Below are 18,482 nucleotides of genomic sequence, written 5' to 3'. Positions count from 1 at the left end.
ATAATATTTTGTAATGTATAGAAAAGGTAACTTATGAGCGAGAGAGAGAGAATGGGCATTTTGGTCCTTTGATGATTCTGATATTATTTACTAAAACTAAATAAAATAATGAAGGGCAATCTTGACTTTTTACATCTTATTAGGGGCTGTTTGGATACAATTTTCCGATCGGGGGTGTGATTGTTAAAAAATGAACTAACTTGCATCTAATTGTCAATATGACAAACTTTAGGAGGTGTAACTCAAAATTTTAAATAACAAAGATATCTTGAGTGTTTAAAGTTTAAAATAATATCAAAATAAATCTCAATTTACAATTAGTACTTAAAATTCAGCTCTTGAATATTTATGTACTCAATTTTTAATTTTATTAAACATCACCCAAGTATCATTTAAAATGAAAGTTAAAAATTTCATTTTATCTATAAAAAAAATAAAAAAAAAAGAAAAAGAAAAAGAAAAAAGCAGCCTTACAGTTCTTAAGTATAAAATATTGAATTAGGGCTGGGATTGTCAACGTTAAGGACAAGAAGCAGGCCAAGCCCAAAGTAAAGTATTTTCATTGTGGCAAGGAGGACATGTGTTATATGGTTGAATCTATGGATACCTAGTGTGAATTTTGGATATCAACAATATTGACAGCAAAAGATTTTGGATATCACAAATTGACCGTGTGTTATAAGGGGAGATTTATTCCACGTCAGATCTAAATAAAAAGTGAAAAACAACATAAATGAGTTAGGTATTAACCCAATTTAATAATTTAAGCTTTTGGATTCAACACCTTGGTGGACTAAAATCTCAAATGGCCCCTTGCCAATGACAAATCACTCATAATTGGGCTACGAGGCCCAGTCATTGTATCCACATTTCACACCCATTCCGAATCACAATGCAACTCGGTTTCGCCCTTCCCTCTAAAGGCCCCAAGTCCCAAATTCCAGCCCCGACAGAGGAACAGCAAGAAAGAAGAAAGAGAGAGAGAAAGCAATGGAAGCACCAAAGACAATAGCGCACGAAATCGGAGGTGTCCAAAACGATGCGCTTCGTTTTGGACTACAAGGTGTCAAGAGTGAGATTGTTGAATCTCATCCCCTCCAATCTGCTTATCAATCTGTAATCTCTCTATTTATATATGTATATTGCTGTATGTGTGTGTATATATATATATATGTATAGATCGCCTTATTTATGTTCATCTCTTATGTGTGTTCTGATCAGGCAAGAACGACGCAGGAGGAGATGAAGAGAAGAGTCCTCGCGAACACGTACGGCTCCGCTTTTCCAATGAAGATGGACCTCGATCGACAAATTCTTTCTAGGTATGAGTTTTAAGCACTTCATGTTTTGTGTATAATCACCATTGGCTTGTGTTTGTGTTGTGTGATGTGATTTAATTACTTGATATATTAAGAGCACACGCTAGTTTTGGCTGTAAATTACTAGGAATTTCGCTTTTGGGGCTTTTAGTTGTTCGTCAATTGGGGCTTTCTGAATCATTTGTGAATAAAGAACTGAACTTGATTCATGCTTTGCTTGGTTTCTGGATTCTGATAAAGTGAAGGAGAAGGCAATGGAATTAAAATACTTGGTTTTAGATTTCATAACTTCTGAAAACATCAAACTCATTTTTTTATTTATTTAAGAATTACGTCATCTCCAGATTAGTACTGTGGTTAGAGAAATAAAATTAGATACACACAAATCTCATGGTATTAGTTTGGCATATCAAGATGGTTAAACTAGAAAATGATCAATTCAAATTACATTTAGATGAGATTATCTCAGGATATTATTCAAAGGAGAGAGAAAAGCGAAATATTTGACTGATTTTTGTGTTTTTTATTGAATTTTCTTACATGAAATTTTAATGTTGGATCTCCGGGAAATCCTCTACGCAATGGTTGGGCATATGTCTTAATGCAAGTGTGCAATCTCACTTGAAATAGGAGGACTGCTCAGAGATTTTTACAGCCTACAGGAGCTGGTCCTCATAGTTTTTTAAAGTCCAACAGAAATTTATTTTACTGTTTTCTTCTGTTGTTTTGGCAATCCAATATAATTTTTAGGGTTTAGTTTAAGGTCACTGGCAAAACCTAGCCACCGGCTTATTTTGTATGTATTTCTTTGAGACTCTATTGGTGACTTAGAGGTGTTGACCAAGTTGGTTTATTTCATTTTTCTCGATTAGATTCCGTGGTTGGGACTTGGTTCGGAGTTGGTTTTACTTTTCTTTCCTCATGCACCGGATTCCTAGAATTCGGGTTGTGACAACCCTCGATTGACCTGATAGTCTGATATAATGTGTCTGGAGTTTGTGTTAGATTTGACACCTTAAGAAATGGAGTGGGAAGGTAATTAAGTTTTCTAACTTTTGTGGTAATATACTTGAAGTGCTAAAGATAAAAGGTGCCTAACAGTCATGCAATTAATTTGAAGAGGGAATTGAATTTACTGATGAAAAAGATAGAAGGATGGATATAGAAAGCAGCTTTTTTGGTTGGTAGCTGAAGTCTGAAGCATTCAGTGTGTCACCTGTTTGGGCTCTTCTTGTTCCATCATCCTGTGTCAGCTGCTAGTGGCTTTTATGTAATGTTATAGAATGATTCCTTCCATTTTCTGCTCGTCGTGATTTAGCTAGAGCTATCTGGTCTCTCATTCAGCTGAATTTAGCATTTCATTGTCGTGTTGAAGATAGCACATTCAGCTTTACTGGGTGTTGAAAGGAAATACTAACTCAGAAATAGAGGCATTACTCTTCAGGAAGATGTGCATTTGGTGTGTCTGAACGAAGAAATCTTATGAGATCTTTTAACACAATGAGTTAAATGTGTGAGCTTTTGAGCTTCATTTTAGCAGGGGCCAGAAAACTAGGACTATACATAATCTAAGTTTAGTAGTTTAGTTTGTGTAGTTCTTTGTTATTGTATTTTTTAATAAAAAATTTGGTAACAATGGAAATATATGTACATATCAATTCCAAATTTTCTTAATTGATAATGACTATTTTTTTTAAAAAAAATGCCGACGTTTTTGTTTGTTTCAGAATTTAATGGTCTAGGCTTTTCAAATACATGGAAAATTATATTAAACAGTTTATCTAGAATAGCCATTTCTAAGAAAACCCTTCCAAATGCAATTTTGCAAGCCATGTGGATGTGTTCCTCACAGCATTCATTTTATTTTCCAAATTTCAATAGAACTGATTTAAAAAAGGAACCAAATCTGCCCTTATAATCTCAGTTTTTAGATATTGATAGTGGCAAATTGTATCGTTTGGCTTTATTATCCTCCTGGCCTGCACATAGGTAGTCACTGTATTGAACTGTACATTTGTTATATAGATTATAATCATGCTACTAGTAGTTCACAAGAAGTATGTTTAGCATTATTTTCTTCTTGCAAGAATAGTGGATGCATTGACATGGGTTTACCACACTTACATTATTTATTTATTGTGGACGGATATTGTTATTGTCATATCAGCATACAGCACGTTTCCAGTTTTTGTTGCAAACTTTGTTTACTTCTTTTACACTTTTAGTTCCATGCTTATGCATGTGAATTTGCACATGTGCTACTGGAATTGTATTTAATTTAGGAAACAAATTTTCTTGCTTAGTTTTGCTCAAGTAAAATCTGCATACTAATATTCCTGTATTTTTCTTCCTCAACAAATGCAGATTTCAGAGGCCGCCAGGAGTTATACCATCTTCCATGCTAGGGTTGGAGGCTTTGACAGGAGGTCTGGAAGACTTCGGTTTTGAAGATTATCTCAATGGTAACAAAATACTAATTGAGCACAAATTAAATGTTGCTTTCAGTTCCTTATAAATTAAAATTTTGGCATGAACTTTTTGAAATACTTGGGTGGTCTAAATTTTGTGCTTGGCTCTTTATATTTCTTTCAACTAAGTCCTTGGACTTATTATCTTCATCCCTCTAAGGTATGCCAACAGATTTGAGGAAGGTCAATCATCCTTCATACTGTTCAATAGATTTCTTACTGCATTACGGGCGTCCAAAAAATGTGGATGACTTGAAGTTTGGATTTTAACAACTTTTTAGTGTTGGATTGGGTGTTATATGATTACTGATTAGTATTTCTTGTCCTTTCCCTACAAATTACAAAATGAGGATGCGTGGGTTGACAAGAAAGAGTTATATTTTATTTAGCTTAATGGAGCTTCTTAGTAAAAAAATGAGCTTCTTAGAAGCAGTAAATGATAATTCTCCAGATTTCACTACCACATTTAGGTCAATGTCTCTCATAGGAATGGTTTGTAAGTGTGGTTCCGGTTTCAAAGTTCAATATCAAATTTTGTGAATGCCAACCTAATCTGGTCAACAGTATTTGAATTGTAACTTAGTTTGCCATTTATCACGTATGTATATTAGTCTACTCTCTCTCTCTCTCTCTCTCTCTTAGTTTGCCATTTATCAAGTAGATCAGTATGTGCTCTCTCTCTCACACACACGCATTAGAAGTGATTTTTCCTCTATATTGGTAAATTCTATCAGAGATATTTAAGACTTCTTGAATTCTGTTAGAGATAGAATTGGGCGAAATTAGTTTACTGGGAATTGTCCTCAGTTTGATCTGGTCCTCTTCATGCCCGAGTAGTTGGTGAATTTTAGAGCCATACTCAGACAAGCTATAGAATGAGATCTCTTTGGCTCCAGAGGCTTGTTATGTGTTCATGTTTCTTTATCTGATGCTTCCATGGGTTCTTAGTTCTTTCTTTGATGCTTCTTGCAGACCCACGCGACTCTGAAACTTTACTTCCAGTGGACACGCATCACGGAATGGAAGTTCGTCTTGGACTTTCCAAGGGACCGGTCTGCCCCAGTTTTATATGAAGCCTTTCGTTAATGCTTCAGAAATGCTTATTGCGTTGATGCTTCACGAAAAAAATTATTTTTCATTCTCTGTATTTGCTGTAATGTTGGTTCAGTTTTAATGTAGTAAATGGAGTGAAAATGATCACCTTGCCGCGCTGTTCTCCAAAATTCTTAAATATCTAATTATACCCTTCAAATGATTCTACTTGGGAGTTTTTCATTATCATCGATTCATCATCCTTGCCTTCATCCGATCATCCGAATGGGGTCGGGATGCCGAATTTCTGTCTTTTTTTCATTTTTTATTTATGAATTCGTGTTGGACGCTAATGGAATCCAGATATTTTGATCCTGTCAACAATGGTTGGTATCTCTTCTTCCAAATGGTTATTATTATTATTCAATTAAGATTCAATGATTGAGCATGAGATGACTCAATTACTCTAATTAGTGTGAGACAAAATGTTTGACAAATGAAACATGAGTGTAAGACAAAAGGTTTGACAATTTTATAGCTTTTTATTTTTCTGAAATATGATTGATCATACTTGCATTAAACCATTATTGAAAATTGTTTCCAGTGATAAGTGGTTGTTTGATATTTCGTCATAACCTTCAAAATAAACATGTCAGGTCACATCCAGTAAATATTACATGTAATCAAAATTAAATTCTTATTTACGAGTTCAATGGTGATTGTTGATCGGAATTAAATTTTTATTTACGAGTTTAATGGTGATTATGGACCGGAATTATGCTCCCGACTGTCTAATTTTTTTTGGAATTTTTGAGAAATGATGTAGAGTAGACATAGGAAGAAAAAGAGATTAAACATGTAACTGATTTGTGAATAGTCACTGTCAAGTGTCAGGATTGCATCAAATAATTAGTCCTTTCTTCTTTTTTTCAATTTTTTTTTTGGGTAATTTTGAATAAAAGAATATTAAAAATAAAAGCTTCTCTCCTTCTCAAAACCCCACCTGTAGATTCCTTCTCCAGTGATCTAAACCCTACATTTTCTTTCTCAAACCCACTTCCTCTTTCCATGAAACCCTGATTTTCCTTCCAACCAAACGCCAATCCCAACCCCGACCCATGGAGCCCCGCCGCGCCTCGCGTACTGTAATCGACCCTAAAGTGCGCCAGGTGGGGTTCTTCGCCCCAGGCCGGGCCTCCAACAACCCCTCTCCTCCGGTCACCGAGATCTCCCTCTCCGGCAACTCCCTCTCTCCGGTCATGATCCCCCCTCCACGTCACATCTCCGACATGTCCGTTCCCGGTAATCTGCCTTTCTCACCCCTCCGTCGACCCTCTGGCGAGTCCATTCCCGTCGGCAGCTACAATCCCTCCGAATTCGCCTCGCCGTCGACGGCCTCATATGTCGATTTCCGGGAGGATGCGTACTCTCCCGGTGGGCCTCTCAGAAGCAACTCCGGGAAGTTCGCGTCCTCACTCCCTAGCGGCGGATTCCATTTGACTGCTGTCAAGCCTAATAATTTCCCGGCGAGTAGCTTGACGACGGTGTCCATGGTGAACACGCTTCCTGGTGTATCTGGTATTCTAGAACTCTTTATATATATATATATATATATATATATATTAGTATGTATGTATACATATGTCTATATATCCTTATGTATCTCGTTTATATATATGTATGTATACATATGTGTATATAAATACACTAGAGTGAAGATTGATTCTAGGTATGGATTCTTTGAGGATATGCTTGAAACTACAGGCTTTATGGGTGCAAAACTGTGTATGCCATGTGATTTTAGTAACTTTAAGAATAAAAATGTGACTATATGTACAATTGTGACTTCCATAACTTTAAGAATATGTAAATAATAATAATAATAATAATAATAATAATAGCTGGATGAATCCTTTGATTGGAGATTCCTTACGTGAATGCTCTGATCGAAAATGACCTTGTTATCATTTGAATTAGAGTAATTTTCTGCTGTGGTGATCTCGTGTTGGAAGCTCATTTTGGATTGTTGATTTTGATATGCCCGAGTACATGCAGATTTTTCTGAGAAGAAAGATTCAAAAACTTTATTCCCAGAAAAGGGTGGAGGATCATCAGCTGAGGTACAAAATGAACAGCCTACAAGTAAAAAGTCGCTGAAAGAGAAAACCTCGAAAGCAGAAAGGCGTGCTCTTCAAGAGGCACAACGAGCTGCGAAGGCTGCTGCTAAAGGTACCCGCCGTCTTTTCCTCTTATTCTAATAAATTATTTATTAAAGTTGATGGTTTTGTCATTCTGATGATTTTAGTGAATATGGAGTTCTAGCCTTCTATTAAACTATTTATATTTTTTCATGCCAGCAGTGTGTCTATTAGCTTTTGAATTGCAAATTATGCTTTCTACTTTACATCACCACTTGTTCGGGCCTATTCTGCGCTATGAGATTTTATATTCTTTCTAATATCTTTATAGTTTGATCTTTTGTTTGTGTAAATTGATATGCATGTTAGTATGTGGGTATTTGAAACCTTTTGTCATTTTATACACAAGAACAAGCCAGCTGGAAACTTTGGGAAATATTCAGCAATCAAGGAATTGTTTTTATTTTTAAACATGCCATATTATAGCTGTTTTGGCTAGAATTGATTCAAAATAATTTAGTTTGTTGGACATCTTATCAAAAAAAATTATTTTTATTTTTCGCATCTTGTGTTTGTGTGTATGTATTGTGATTTCATAAAACTTTGAATAAGATATGAGATTTTGTTTTGCTTTTGCGAAGATTGATGGGTTACATTGATGAAGAAATGTGAAGTGTCATTTTTTAGGTTGGGCTTTGAACTCACAAATGGAACTTCTATTGAAATGGTAAGTCTCATGCTCGTGAATTCTTATGCTGTTAAATCAAAATAAGAGGATAGGATTACTAACATGTTAAGAAATGTTGGGACACAGGAGGTTTTTCCCAATAAGTAATGTTGGGATCAAGGAGTCGATAAAAAAAAAATCAGGATATTCCTTGTTTTTGGTTATGTTTTTCCTACCATGGATGAATAATTCCTCAATGAAGTAAAAAGGATATATGCCTGAACATTCCTAAAGTATTTTGTTCTATTTGGAAATTTAGAAAAACTGAATGAAGTAAAAACTAAACATTTCAGGTAAAGTTGTTTCTGTTCTTGTACTTATCATAAGAAAGTTGTTTATCTTCTCGCGCTATCTTCTCCTGTCGTCATTCTGGGATCCAACTCTTATTTGGAATGCCGGTCCCAATGTTAGTGGAAGACTTTCCATGAAATTTGCTTGATGGGAACACTTCCTGGAATTTAGCATCCTGAGTGATGGTTGGATGGTAGTAGTTGGGTGTGTGTGGTTAAGAGAAGACATCGACTCAGATTTGTAGTTTCGCTAATATGAGTGCTTTAACTTCATTTACTATGGTCCTCAAGCGAACACGTTGAGTGGCTAGTAGTGCTAGTTTCTGACTAACCAGTATCCTCATTTATTACTCGTTTACATTGTGAAATCTCGGATGTGCTTGACAATTATAGTAACTAACATGATCAAATTATAAGGTTCATGTGTCCAGATATGGTATAGGTCTTTAAATGTATGTTAATCAATAGGCATAATTTAGAAGATAAAAGAACAGCTTAGTGACTTCCTTAGAGTGGCCAATACACTGTGGTCCAGCCCATGCCTACTATGTGGCAGTCAGTCATCAGACATTCCTCATACTTTGGGAAATGCATGAACTCTAAGGTTTTATCTCAAGTGTTGCTACAAATCAATTTCTCGCTTTTATTCTTGAAGTACCAGAATGAATATTAACACCTGCCCCAGCCTACTAAAACATAAGACATTCCTCATAATTTGGGAAATGCATGAAATCTACGGTTTTATCTCAAGTGTTGCTACAAATCAATTTCTTGCTTTTATTCTTGAAGTACCTGAATGGATATTAACACCTTCCCCAGCCTACTAAAATTTAGTGCGCTTTGTTTCTTAGGATTATTATTATTATTATTTGATAAATAGTGTTATCAGTTTTATTTATTGGGTATTTTTATGTACCCATTTGCCGCATTATAATAACCAATCCATTGTTCATGCGTCTCAAACATGATGTGCATCTAGGTGAAGGAAATAAGGCACCTGCTGCTACTTCTGGAGCAGTGACTTCGGTGAATCCAAAGCCTGCTAAAGCTGCCAAGGCTCCTTCACAAAAGAAGGATAGTTCTCCAGTTGCAGCTTCTGAGAAAAAAGGCAGTGATCGTCCACCAGATAAAGATAGGAAGAAAGACGTGCCTCATCCACGAATGCAATTTGATGATAAGAGCCGAGTGGAAAAGGCAAAAAAGCGTGCTGTTGTAAAACAAACTGAAGCTAGGAACAGAGTTGAACTATTTAGGCATTTACCACAGTATGAACACGGAACACGGCTTCCTGACCTGGAGTCAAAGTTTTTCCAACTTGATCCAGTACATCCTGCTGTTTACAAGGTATCTTCTTAGCAATGTGATGGTGGTTTCATCGTTCTTACAGTTAAGAGGCCAGTAAATATCAAGGGTTTTTAATTTTCAGACATTTCAACTCAGTTCAATTCAGCTATTTCTTCCAAACCGTACATTATTTTCTTCCAATCTGATCTGTCATTTCATTCCATCTGGAACCTAAATGGGGGAGAAAAATCTCTTCCTCTATGACCAAAGAGAGATGTGGTGGTGATTAGTACCTTAGAGTTAGCTCATAATTTGTAAACCAAGGCCTGTTATATTTCATAAGCTTCATCTGATTATGGCTATTTATATTTGTTGTCAGGTTGGTTTAAGGTATTTAGCTGGAGATATATCTGGCGGAAATTCCCGTTGCATTGCAATGCTTCAAGCATTCCAAGAGTCAATTAAAGATTACTTGACACCAACGGGAAAGGCTCTTAGCAGAGACTTAACTGCCAAAATTAACTGGTATATTTCATTTCTGATTGAATGCAGGCCCCTTTCAATTAGCATGGGTAATGCAATTAGGTTTCTTAAGACTCGAATTGCCAATTTATCTCTGACACTATCTGAGTCAGAAGCAAAAGCAATTCTCCTCTCAGATATTGATCATTTTATAAATGAGAAGATAATACTAGCGGATCAGGTGATAGTCAGGCTTGCTGTAACGAAAATCAGGGATGGGGATGTTCTTCTCACATATGGGTCATCCTCTGCTGTTGAGATGATATTATTACACGCGTACGAGCTGGGCAAACAGTTCCGTGTTGTGGTGGTGGATTCACGTCCAAAGCTTGAAGGGCAAATGTTACTTCGTAGGCTGGTGGGAAAGGGTCTTAGCTGTACATACACTCATATAAATGCTGTTTCTTTTATCATGCATGATGTTACTCGAGTATTTTTGGGGGCTTCATCAGTGTTGTCTAATGGAACAGTTTACTCAAGAGTTGGGACTGCATGTGTTGCTATGGTTGCTCATGCATTCCGCATTCCAGTTTTAGTATGTTGTGAAACATATAAATTTCATGAAAGAGTGCAGCTTGATTCAATCTGCTCTAATGAGCTTGGTATGCATTTCCAGCACTATTTCATATTGGGATTGTTTCTCATGTTACTGTGTGTCTGGTCACTTAGTGGTTAGCTACCTGTCTTTCAGGCGATCCAGATGCCATTGCAAAGGTTAATGGTAGAGAGGACATCAACTATTTGGATGGTTGGGCTAATAGTGAAAATCTACAACTTCTGAATCTGATGTAAGCATGTAGAAGATGTCTAGCCCAAAATTGTTTGTTTACTCTAATTGGCAATGCAGTCTCATTTTTTGTTTTCTGTTGTGACAGTTACGATGCAACACCTTCAGATTATGTCTCGATGATTATCACAGATTATGGCATGGTAAGTTGGATTATGGTTTTAAACGTAGTGCAATGCTTGACATGCTTTTAGTATTTTGAGCTAATATATTCCTTACTAGTTCTCACACTCAAAATGCTTACATGAACACAAGGGTATGCAGTTGGAAAAGCAACACATCACATTGTTCACAACACCAAGCCTGGAACCTTACAACAATAGTTTGTAGAAAATTGGGGTGGGATGGGGTGTTGAGGATGAGCATTAGGGTCTGTCTGATGCTTCCACCCTTTAGTTTCCTAAGAGTCAAGAACTCTTCAGTTATCCTTGTTAACTAAAGTGTCTGCTTCTTATATTTCACGAAATTGGTTTTAGATTTTCTTTTAGTTCTTCTGCGGTACATTCATTGTAGCTTTTCTTTGTATTACTCCCATGGCAATGAACTTTGACTTGATAGGTGAAATAAGATGTGCTTTGTGGTGTTCCTTTGGGGTAGGACTTCATTCATAATTTGTGTATGATGAGCACTGGGTTATCAATTGGTTTGCAACAGTTTTGGACATTCTACATCATGATTTTTGAAGTAGATCATTTGTGACAATTGGATTTTCAGTAATAGGATGCTAAGAACTTCCACAAACTTTGAAATGGGAGTTGTATTGATTCTTAGGGTTTTGTTGAAAGATATTTTTAATCTAGGGGTTAGAAGTTGCTTGCTTCAGTTTCTGCACGGTATGTAAATTGTAAAGGGTGTCGAAAAAAGCATGGAGATGTGGTATATATCACTGGTTAGAATGCTAAAAGTTTGCTCAAAGCTTGCTCCACCACTCATTTTTGAGCTGCCTCTGGCACAATGAGTTCAAAATTAACTGCATTCACTAGGATGAACCCTTGGTATTGCTAGCTTTGGTGTTGAGAACCACCACCATGGCAATGTGTTCAAAAATAGCATCAGCAAGAAACAAATTTAAGAAGACGATTAGACTCCTAGACACTTTAGTTTTTTAATTGAATATTTGTCTGGTAACCCTATGGCAGGGATTATCACTGGTACTGAGGCTGGGAATAATGATGTAGGACAACATTTGTGGGTCCATCCACAAGGAAAATGGTAGTGGTGGGGCCTAGCACATGAAAGATGGAAAGAAAGAAAAAGGAGTGTTTTGTGCGTGTAGGGATATATGTAAAACACACGCATATATATGAAAAGTGATACTTAAGCCAAAACTCCTAGCCTAATTCATAAACCTACATGTTTTCAACCATTAGATGCATATATATAGAATTCAAGTGGGTTTCATGCTAAACCATCTTATGGTTATAAATATTTCGGCATATTAGTCTGGGGCTACGGTTAGTTTAGCACAATTCTATATATATAACATATACACGTGTGTGTGTGTCTTGTGTAGGTGTTGTAAGGAAAAAGTGTAGACAGCAAGGGTGTGGATGGCGCGATGATAAATAGTTCAAAACAGTGGGTGATAAACAGTGTAAGATAGGTACGAAAGGAAAGTGAGAGTATGTTATATGTATAATATGTAGTAATTGGAGGAAACATATGGGGTCCGCAATAAAGGTGTAAGTTGAAATGGTGATAGGTGAAACCGTGTGGGTAAATTTGAAGCATGCGATTAGAATAGTAGTATATGGCGGCACGGAAGACGAAGAAGAATGGGCTGAAAAGTTTGAAGAAACAATTGGTTGAAAAGTCTGAAGTAGTTCGTCCATTGAGATATCGTTGCCCGTCTTTGGAAATTGAAGGGAAAAGTGTCTCATACATTTATCATTTTGCTGGTTGTAACTTCCTATAAAAAGGTGCAAGTTTGAAGAGAAAACACAGAAGGAAAGGAAGAATTGAGAGAAATATTATAACAAGCCATCAATTGTTAACCAATTCTGCACTCTACAACATCAACATCTTGATCCAAATAACCTTGACTCACCTTCACCAATGCAAATTCCCTCCTCAAATAGCACAAATAACACAATGGTTAGCAATTCCCTCACTGAATCACTCTTATACAGCATCACCATCCCCACCTCATTCCCCCCTTTGCAGCAGGAAGCTCAACTTCTTCCCACCTAAAACCACCCTACTCTCCCCTCACAACATTTCCATATCATCAGTGCCAACTCCTCATTGCAAAACACCTTCTCCCCACCATATCTCTGTTTTACCAAATACAGTTCCCAAAAATAGAAATCACAGGAAATTCAACCTTTCCAAGACCACTGATGTGGTACAAAGTCACATTATCCCATCAAAACAATCCCCATTGCCTGCTCAGGCCAACAAGCACATTTCTACCTCACCCTTTTTGGCTTCATCCTCACTGAGTGATCCAAGAAGCTGTAACAAGCTTATACAGGATGGGAAAATGATTGCAAGAAGCATTAAGAAAGTTGCAAGATTGAAGGAGCCAGGTAACCCAAGGCATCTTAGTGGTCACTTCTCTCCACCCTTCCCATGATTTCATTCCTTACATGGAATATTAGAGGGTTGAATCAACCCTCTAAACAATCAGAAATTTAAAAACTAAATTCTGATTAAAAAACTGGATCAGGTTTCTATTTTGGAGACCAAAGTGGCACCTTCAAATGCGGTAGCTATTCACAAAAACATTGCTCCACAGTGGTCTAACATACACAATTATCCTTTTTCAGACCTTGGGAGAATCTGGATAATTTGGAACCCCAATATTCTTAATCTGTCAGTAATTCATTGCAGCAGACAAGCAATTCACTGCTCAATATCATTGATTGGTGTTAATTTATCATTTTTTACCTCATTCATCTATGCTTCAAATTGTGCCACTAAAAGACAGATTCTATGGGATGATATCACCCACCACTCATCAATCTTTGCTCCTATTCCATGGCTGTTAATGGGAGATTTTAATGTCATTCCTAACATAGGAGAGAAGCATGGTGGATCTATGAAATGGAGTACTGCTATGGCACCCAGAGACGAGGAAAGGTGTAGTATGACTGAATTCAAGGACTGCCTCCAAAATACTGACTTGGAGGACCTTAAGTTCCGTGGGATCCTCTACTCTTGGTCAAATAAGAGTATGGGAGATGCTTGTATAGCTAAGAAGCTTGATAGGGCATTGGTCAACCAAAAATGGACATCCTTTTTCCCACTATGTAATTTCCTTCCCCCAAGTATATATGATCATAGTCCTATTTTGGTTACCATTGACATTAACAGACCACAAAGGCATACCCCATTCAGGTTCTTCAACACTTGGACATCTCACAAGCTTTTTACGTCTTTAGTACAAGGGGTTTGGAGCTCATACATCAAAGGAACTGCAATGTTTCAAGTTGTTCAAAAGCTCAAACAACTTAAAACAGTCCTAAGAACTAATTGTGGGAAAGATTTTTTAGAAATGGATTCCAAAATCCATGCCATTCAGATTGAGCTACAGTCTTGTCAAATGGATCTTGACCTCTCTCCCAGTGACCCTACTCTCAGAGAAATGGAAAGAGCCCTCACCACAGAATTTTTGAGACTGGGGAACATCCAAGAAGACATCTTGAGGCAAAAGTCTAGAATGGCTACTTCCGCTGATCACTTAGCTCAAGGAATAACAGGAAGAAGATTGTCTCACTGACTCTTGATGATGAACAAGTCATTCATGATATGGAGGACATTAAAGTTCAGGTGGTTAACCACTTCTAATCCTTGCTAGGTTAATCTCCTCCTTCAACTCACCACATCACTGACTTAGCCCCATTCATCACCAAGGTTGTTCCCACAAGCCTGCACTCCTACTTGGAAGACCTGCCATCCAATTTGGAGATCCAAAGCTGTATGTTGAAGCTAAATAAGGATAGAGCCCCTAGTCCTGATGGCTACAATGCTTTATTTTTTCGAAGTTCCTGGAATATAGTGGGGAGGACTGTTATCAAAGCTATTTCAGAGTTCTTTAGAAATGGAAAGCTCCTTGCTGAAGTTAACAACACATATATTGCCTTGGTCCCAAAATGTCAAAATCCAGCTTCACTCCATGACTACAGGCTTATCTCTTGTGTCAACACTATCTATAAGTGTATTTCAAAACTTCTTGTTACCAGGCTCTAGTCCACACTGCCACTTCTCATTGATCAAGCCCAATCTGCTTTTGTCCATGGTAGGAGGATCACAGACCCTATTCTCCTAGCTCATGAGTTGCTCAGAGGATATCACAAACATGGGACTCCTGCAAGACGTGCAATCAAGGTGGACCTCAAGAAGGCATTTGATTCAGTGAAATGGGACTTTATTATCAGCTGTCTATCTCTGCATAACTTCCCTCCTAAGTTTATTGCATTGATCAAAGCTTGTATCTCATCCTCTTCTTTCACCATTGCCTTAAATGGTGAGTTTCAAGGCTATTTTAAAGGGAAAAGGGGTCTCAGATAAGGAGTTCCCATCTCTCCATTACTTTTTGCCATAGTTATGGATGCTTTTTCTTCTATTGTTACTAATTACGTGGGTAGAGTATCATCTTTCAAGTAGCATTGGAGGTGCAGGGATCAAAAAATAACTCACCTATCCTATGCTGATGACTTACTACTGTTTTGCCATGGGGACATTTGCTCAGTTTGAATTCTGAAGTCTGCTCTAGATCTCTTCAGCTCAATGTTTGGCCTTGACATCAACCTATCAAAGAGTTCAGTGTTTTTTTCGAGCATCAATGATCACACCTAGAATGAGATCAATTCTCTACTTGGCATTCAAGCAGCCACACTCCCAGTGAGATACCTAGGAGTGCCTCTCATCTCAACTATCCTCAAAGCTGAGCATTGCAGCTTACTGGTAAGTAAGATCACCCATAGAGTTACCAACTGGACATCAAGATCTCTTTCTTATGCAGGTAGACTATAATTAATCAAATCAGTGCTTGTCTCCACTCAAAATTACTGGTGCAACATCTTCATCTTACTAAAGGGGGTAATTGATGAATTAAATAAGACTTTCAGAAGGTTTCTTTGGTTTGGCCCAGAATTGAAAGCTTCAGGATCAAAGGTTGCTTGGGGCAAGGTCTGTGCTCCTAAACTTGCAGGTGGTTTAGGGCTTCCTAATATGGAGATTGCTAATAGGGTTGGTATTCTGAGATTCATTTGGGATCTCCAAATAGATAATTCTGATAGACTGTGAGTAAAATGGTGCCACTCTCACCTCCTCAAAGCTAGGAACTTGTGGACTTTAAACTACCCACAACTATGTTCTTGGAGCTGGAGGAAAATGCTCCAACTAAGACATTTTGCCAGAAATCTAATCAAGCATTCTATTGGTAATGGGCAGATACAACTCTATGGTGGGATAATTGGGCTCCAGGGGGCCCCCTATGCTCAAGGTTCCCAATATCAATACTGACTGAAGGAGGTTTTCATGAAGATACAACTCTTGACAACTTCATTGTTAACAACAATTGGTCCTTTCTCTCTTCCCTCACCAATGCCATCCCAGAATTGCTTAACCTACCTGCCCCAGTTAGTTCTACAAGGGACAGTAAGAAGTGGACAGCTTCCCCAAATGGCCTGTACTCATTCAGTCACACTGTATTATATTTGGTGGGGGACTTTCCTAATGCACCATGGCACAACTTAGTTTGGAATTCCCCATCCATTCCAAGAATGAAGTTCATTCTTTGGCTGGCAGTGCAATCAAAATTGCCAACTCTTAATAGCAAATCAATGTCTAAGCACATCAACATTTGCCCCCTTTGCAACATGTCTACTGAATCTCATGACCACATTTTTATAAATTGCTCATTTGTTTCCCCTCTGTGGTGTTTTATCAAATACAAACTGAACATTTACATAACCATCAGGAGTTGGGATCCACTTGTTCAGTGGGCAAGCAACTCAATTAATCTTCATAGAAAATTGGGGCGGTGTATCATACCTAGGAGGAGAGGAACTCCAGAATCTTCGGAGGGAAGAAGGCCTCTCAAAGAGTTGTGTGCGCGAAGATCTGTTTCACCATTTTTGCAATTCTGAAATTGGGATGCCCTCGTGATTCTTCATCATCTAGATCTATTCTCGTGGACTGGAACATCTCTCCGTCTTGCTGCAGACCCCCCCCCCCCCCCCCCCCCCCCGCGGTGCCCGGGGACTAATCCTCAGCGGCTCGGCCGCAGCTCCAGTGTCGACTGAATTTTAGCCTCTGTCAAAGTCACTGCCGTTGCTGACAGTTATTTTTGTTTGGAATGTATTTTCCTTGTTGGGCCGGTTATTAGCCTTGTTTCAAGCCTTGTCTTGCTTCTTCTTTGGCCCAAGGCCTCTTTGTAATTATATCTTTATCAATGAAAATTGCTTTAATTTTCGAAAAAAAAAAAAAAAACTTTTGCTTCCTCGTTGTCTTAGTGTGAGATTTATCATTCAGCTTTTGTTTCATCAAATAATATGTGTAAGTTTGACTTTTTATTGCCAACTTACCGATAAAAATTGTCATGTTATTTGCATGTAATTTTTCAGTCTGTTTTTTTTGGCATTGTTATATTGTTTGTTCACTTCATTCACTTTTGTTCAAGATTATTCTCATGTTTTTGTGGTTCATCCAGGTCCCACCCACAAGTGTTCCTGTCATTGTCCGAGAATACCGGAAGGAACATTTTGATAGTAACGGGATAATTTGAGATCGCGGAGGCAGGGCAAATACGAAATTGAAGACGACTTTCGGCAACTTAACATAGTTTCTTCTCTGTTCTCACCTCTAGAATAATGGAATACCTGGTTGAGCATCTAGATGTTGGATTGTTTCTTTTTCGCCTCAGTGAAGAGTGCGAATTTTACGCCTCTCCGAGCAGTTTTAGGGATGCAATTTCAATGTCTTGACAAGCTCTCCCCCACTTCAATAGACAGATGATGTTGTTAAGCAGTCGTGAACAATTTTCTTCTGAACAATTCCATGCCCTTCTTGAATTTTGATGTTTTTCTTTATAGATCTCCAATTTTAATTACAGCACCATCTCTAGCATAGTGGTGTGTGCCAGTGGCATCATTTATTCTTTTTGAAATCTTCTTCTCCATATGAATTTACATATATTCATTGTGATTTAGTAACCGAATTTGATAATTACTGAAATCAATTTATGTGAGAGGAGTTGTGAGTCCCATCACATGATATTATGATGACATCACATGGGTGCGAGTTTATTATCTCATTAACATAAATTGAATTCGGTGTTATAATGTTCTTAAATTGCTATTATTATACATTCTTATGCCTGATTTTCAATTAGTACTTAATTGCAGGTTGCGAATGAAGATGTTCATATAAGTACTATGAATTTATATCATTAAATAGTAGCAGCAATGTTAATCACAACAAGAACATTGAGAATATACTCTCAATTGAGCTTGTAAACTAAAAAATAAGCAAAGTTAAAGACACATGGATGGACAAAAGAGAAAAGAAGAAGAAAGAGTATAAAAGCTTTTGACTTCTCAACGACTCTATACCTTTTTGTTACGCAAGTGTAGTAGTTAAATAGTAGTTAAATTGTAGCCATCTTGTCACACTTTCTGGCGATGGTTTGATGCAATGTGGAGCTGGCCAAAAGGTGGGTTAGCCAAGTTATTGGTTTGGGCTAGTTCATTTTTGGCTAGCATCAACATCGCACTAAATTGCTTTGACCTGTGAGAATAGCTAACATTTATGTATTTTTCATTTATCAAGTTTGGAATCTGGAATCGACAACATTTATGTATTTTTCATTTGTCATGTTGTTCGCTTATATGTCTATTCAATTCAATAAAGAGTTATTAAGAAATAAGGCATGGTTTAATCCGTACACTCGTTAGCTATTTACAAGAAT

The 18,482-nt window shown here is 37.4% G+C and overlaps 2 protein-coding genes across 4 annotated transcripts; both read left to right on the top strand.

Moving 5' to 3' along the window:
- The first annotated feature begins 918 nt into the window (after positions 1-918).
- LOC132316071 (cyclin-B1-2) lies at positions 919-5,203 on the top strand. Its single transcript, XM_059814576.1, has 4 exons — positions 919-1,116; positions 1,222-1,322; positions 3,684-3,781; positions 4,760-5,203. Exons 1-4 carry the CDS (start codon positions 991-993, stop codon positions 4,858-4,860), a joined length of 426 nt encoding a protein of 141 aa, XP_059670559.1. The 5' UTR covers positions 919-990; the 3' UTR covers positions 4,861-5,203.
- Positions 5,204-5,757: 554 nt separating this feature from the next.
- LOC132316070 (probable translation initiation factor eIF-2B subunit delta) lies at positions 5,758-18,355 on the top strand. Of its 3 annotated transcripts, none has more exons than XM_059814574.1 (7): positions 5,758-6,397; positions 6,875-7,048; positions 8,954-9,318; positions 9,638-10,382; positions 10,472-10,568; positions 10,656-10,710; positions 10,823-11,152. In XM_059814574.1, the coding sequence occupies exons 1-7, from the start codon at positions 5,938-5,940 to the stop codon at positions 10,895-10,897; spliced, it is 1,971 nt and encodes a 656-aa protein (XP_059670557.1). In that variant the 5' UTR covers positions 5,758-5,937; the 3' UTR covers positions 10,898-11,152. The 3 variants fall into 3 exon arrangements, with proteins under 3 accessions (XP_059670557.1, XP_059670558.1, XP_059670556.1); XM_059814575.1 differs by lacking the exon at positions 10,823-11,152 and adding an exon at positions 17,920-18,355 and having other exon boundaries at positions 5,759-6,397; XM_059814573.1 differs by lacking the exon at positions 10,823-11,152 and adding an exon at positions 17,226-17,790 and having other exon boundaries at positions 5,766-6,397.
- The last annotated feature ends 127 nt before the right edge of the window (positions 18,356-18,482 follow it).

The sequence above is a fragment of the Cornus florida genome, unplaced genomic scaffold, assembly GCF_030987335.1.
Source record: "Cornus florida cultivar Cherokee Brave unplaced genomic scaffold, ASM3098733v1 CherokeeBrave_3.0.0_Hap2_Chr07, whole genome shotgun sequence".
In the NCBI taxonomy this organism is placed as follows: domain Eukaryota; kingdom Viridiplantae; phylum Streptophyta; class Magnoliopsida; order Cornales; family Cornaceae; genus Cornus; species Cornus florida.
The sequence above is the reverse complement of the archived record's forward strand: the minus strand, read 5'-3'. Positions and strand labels throughout refer to the sequence as shown.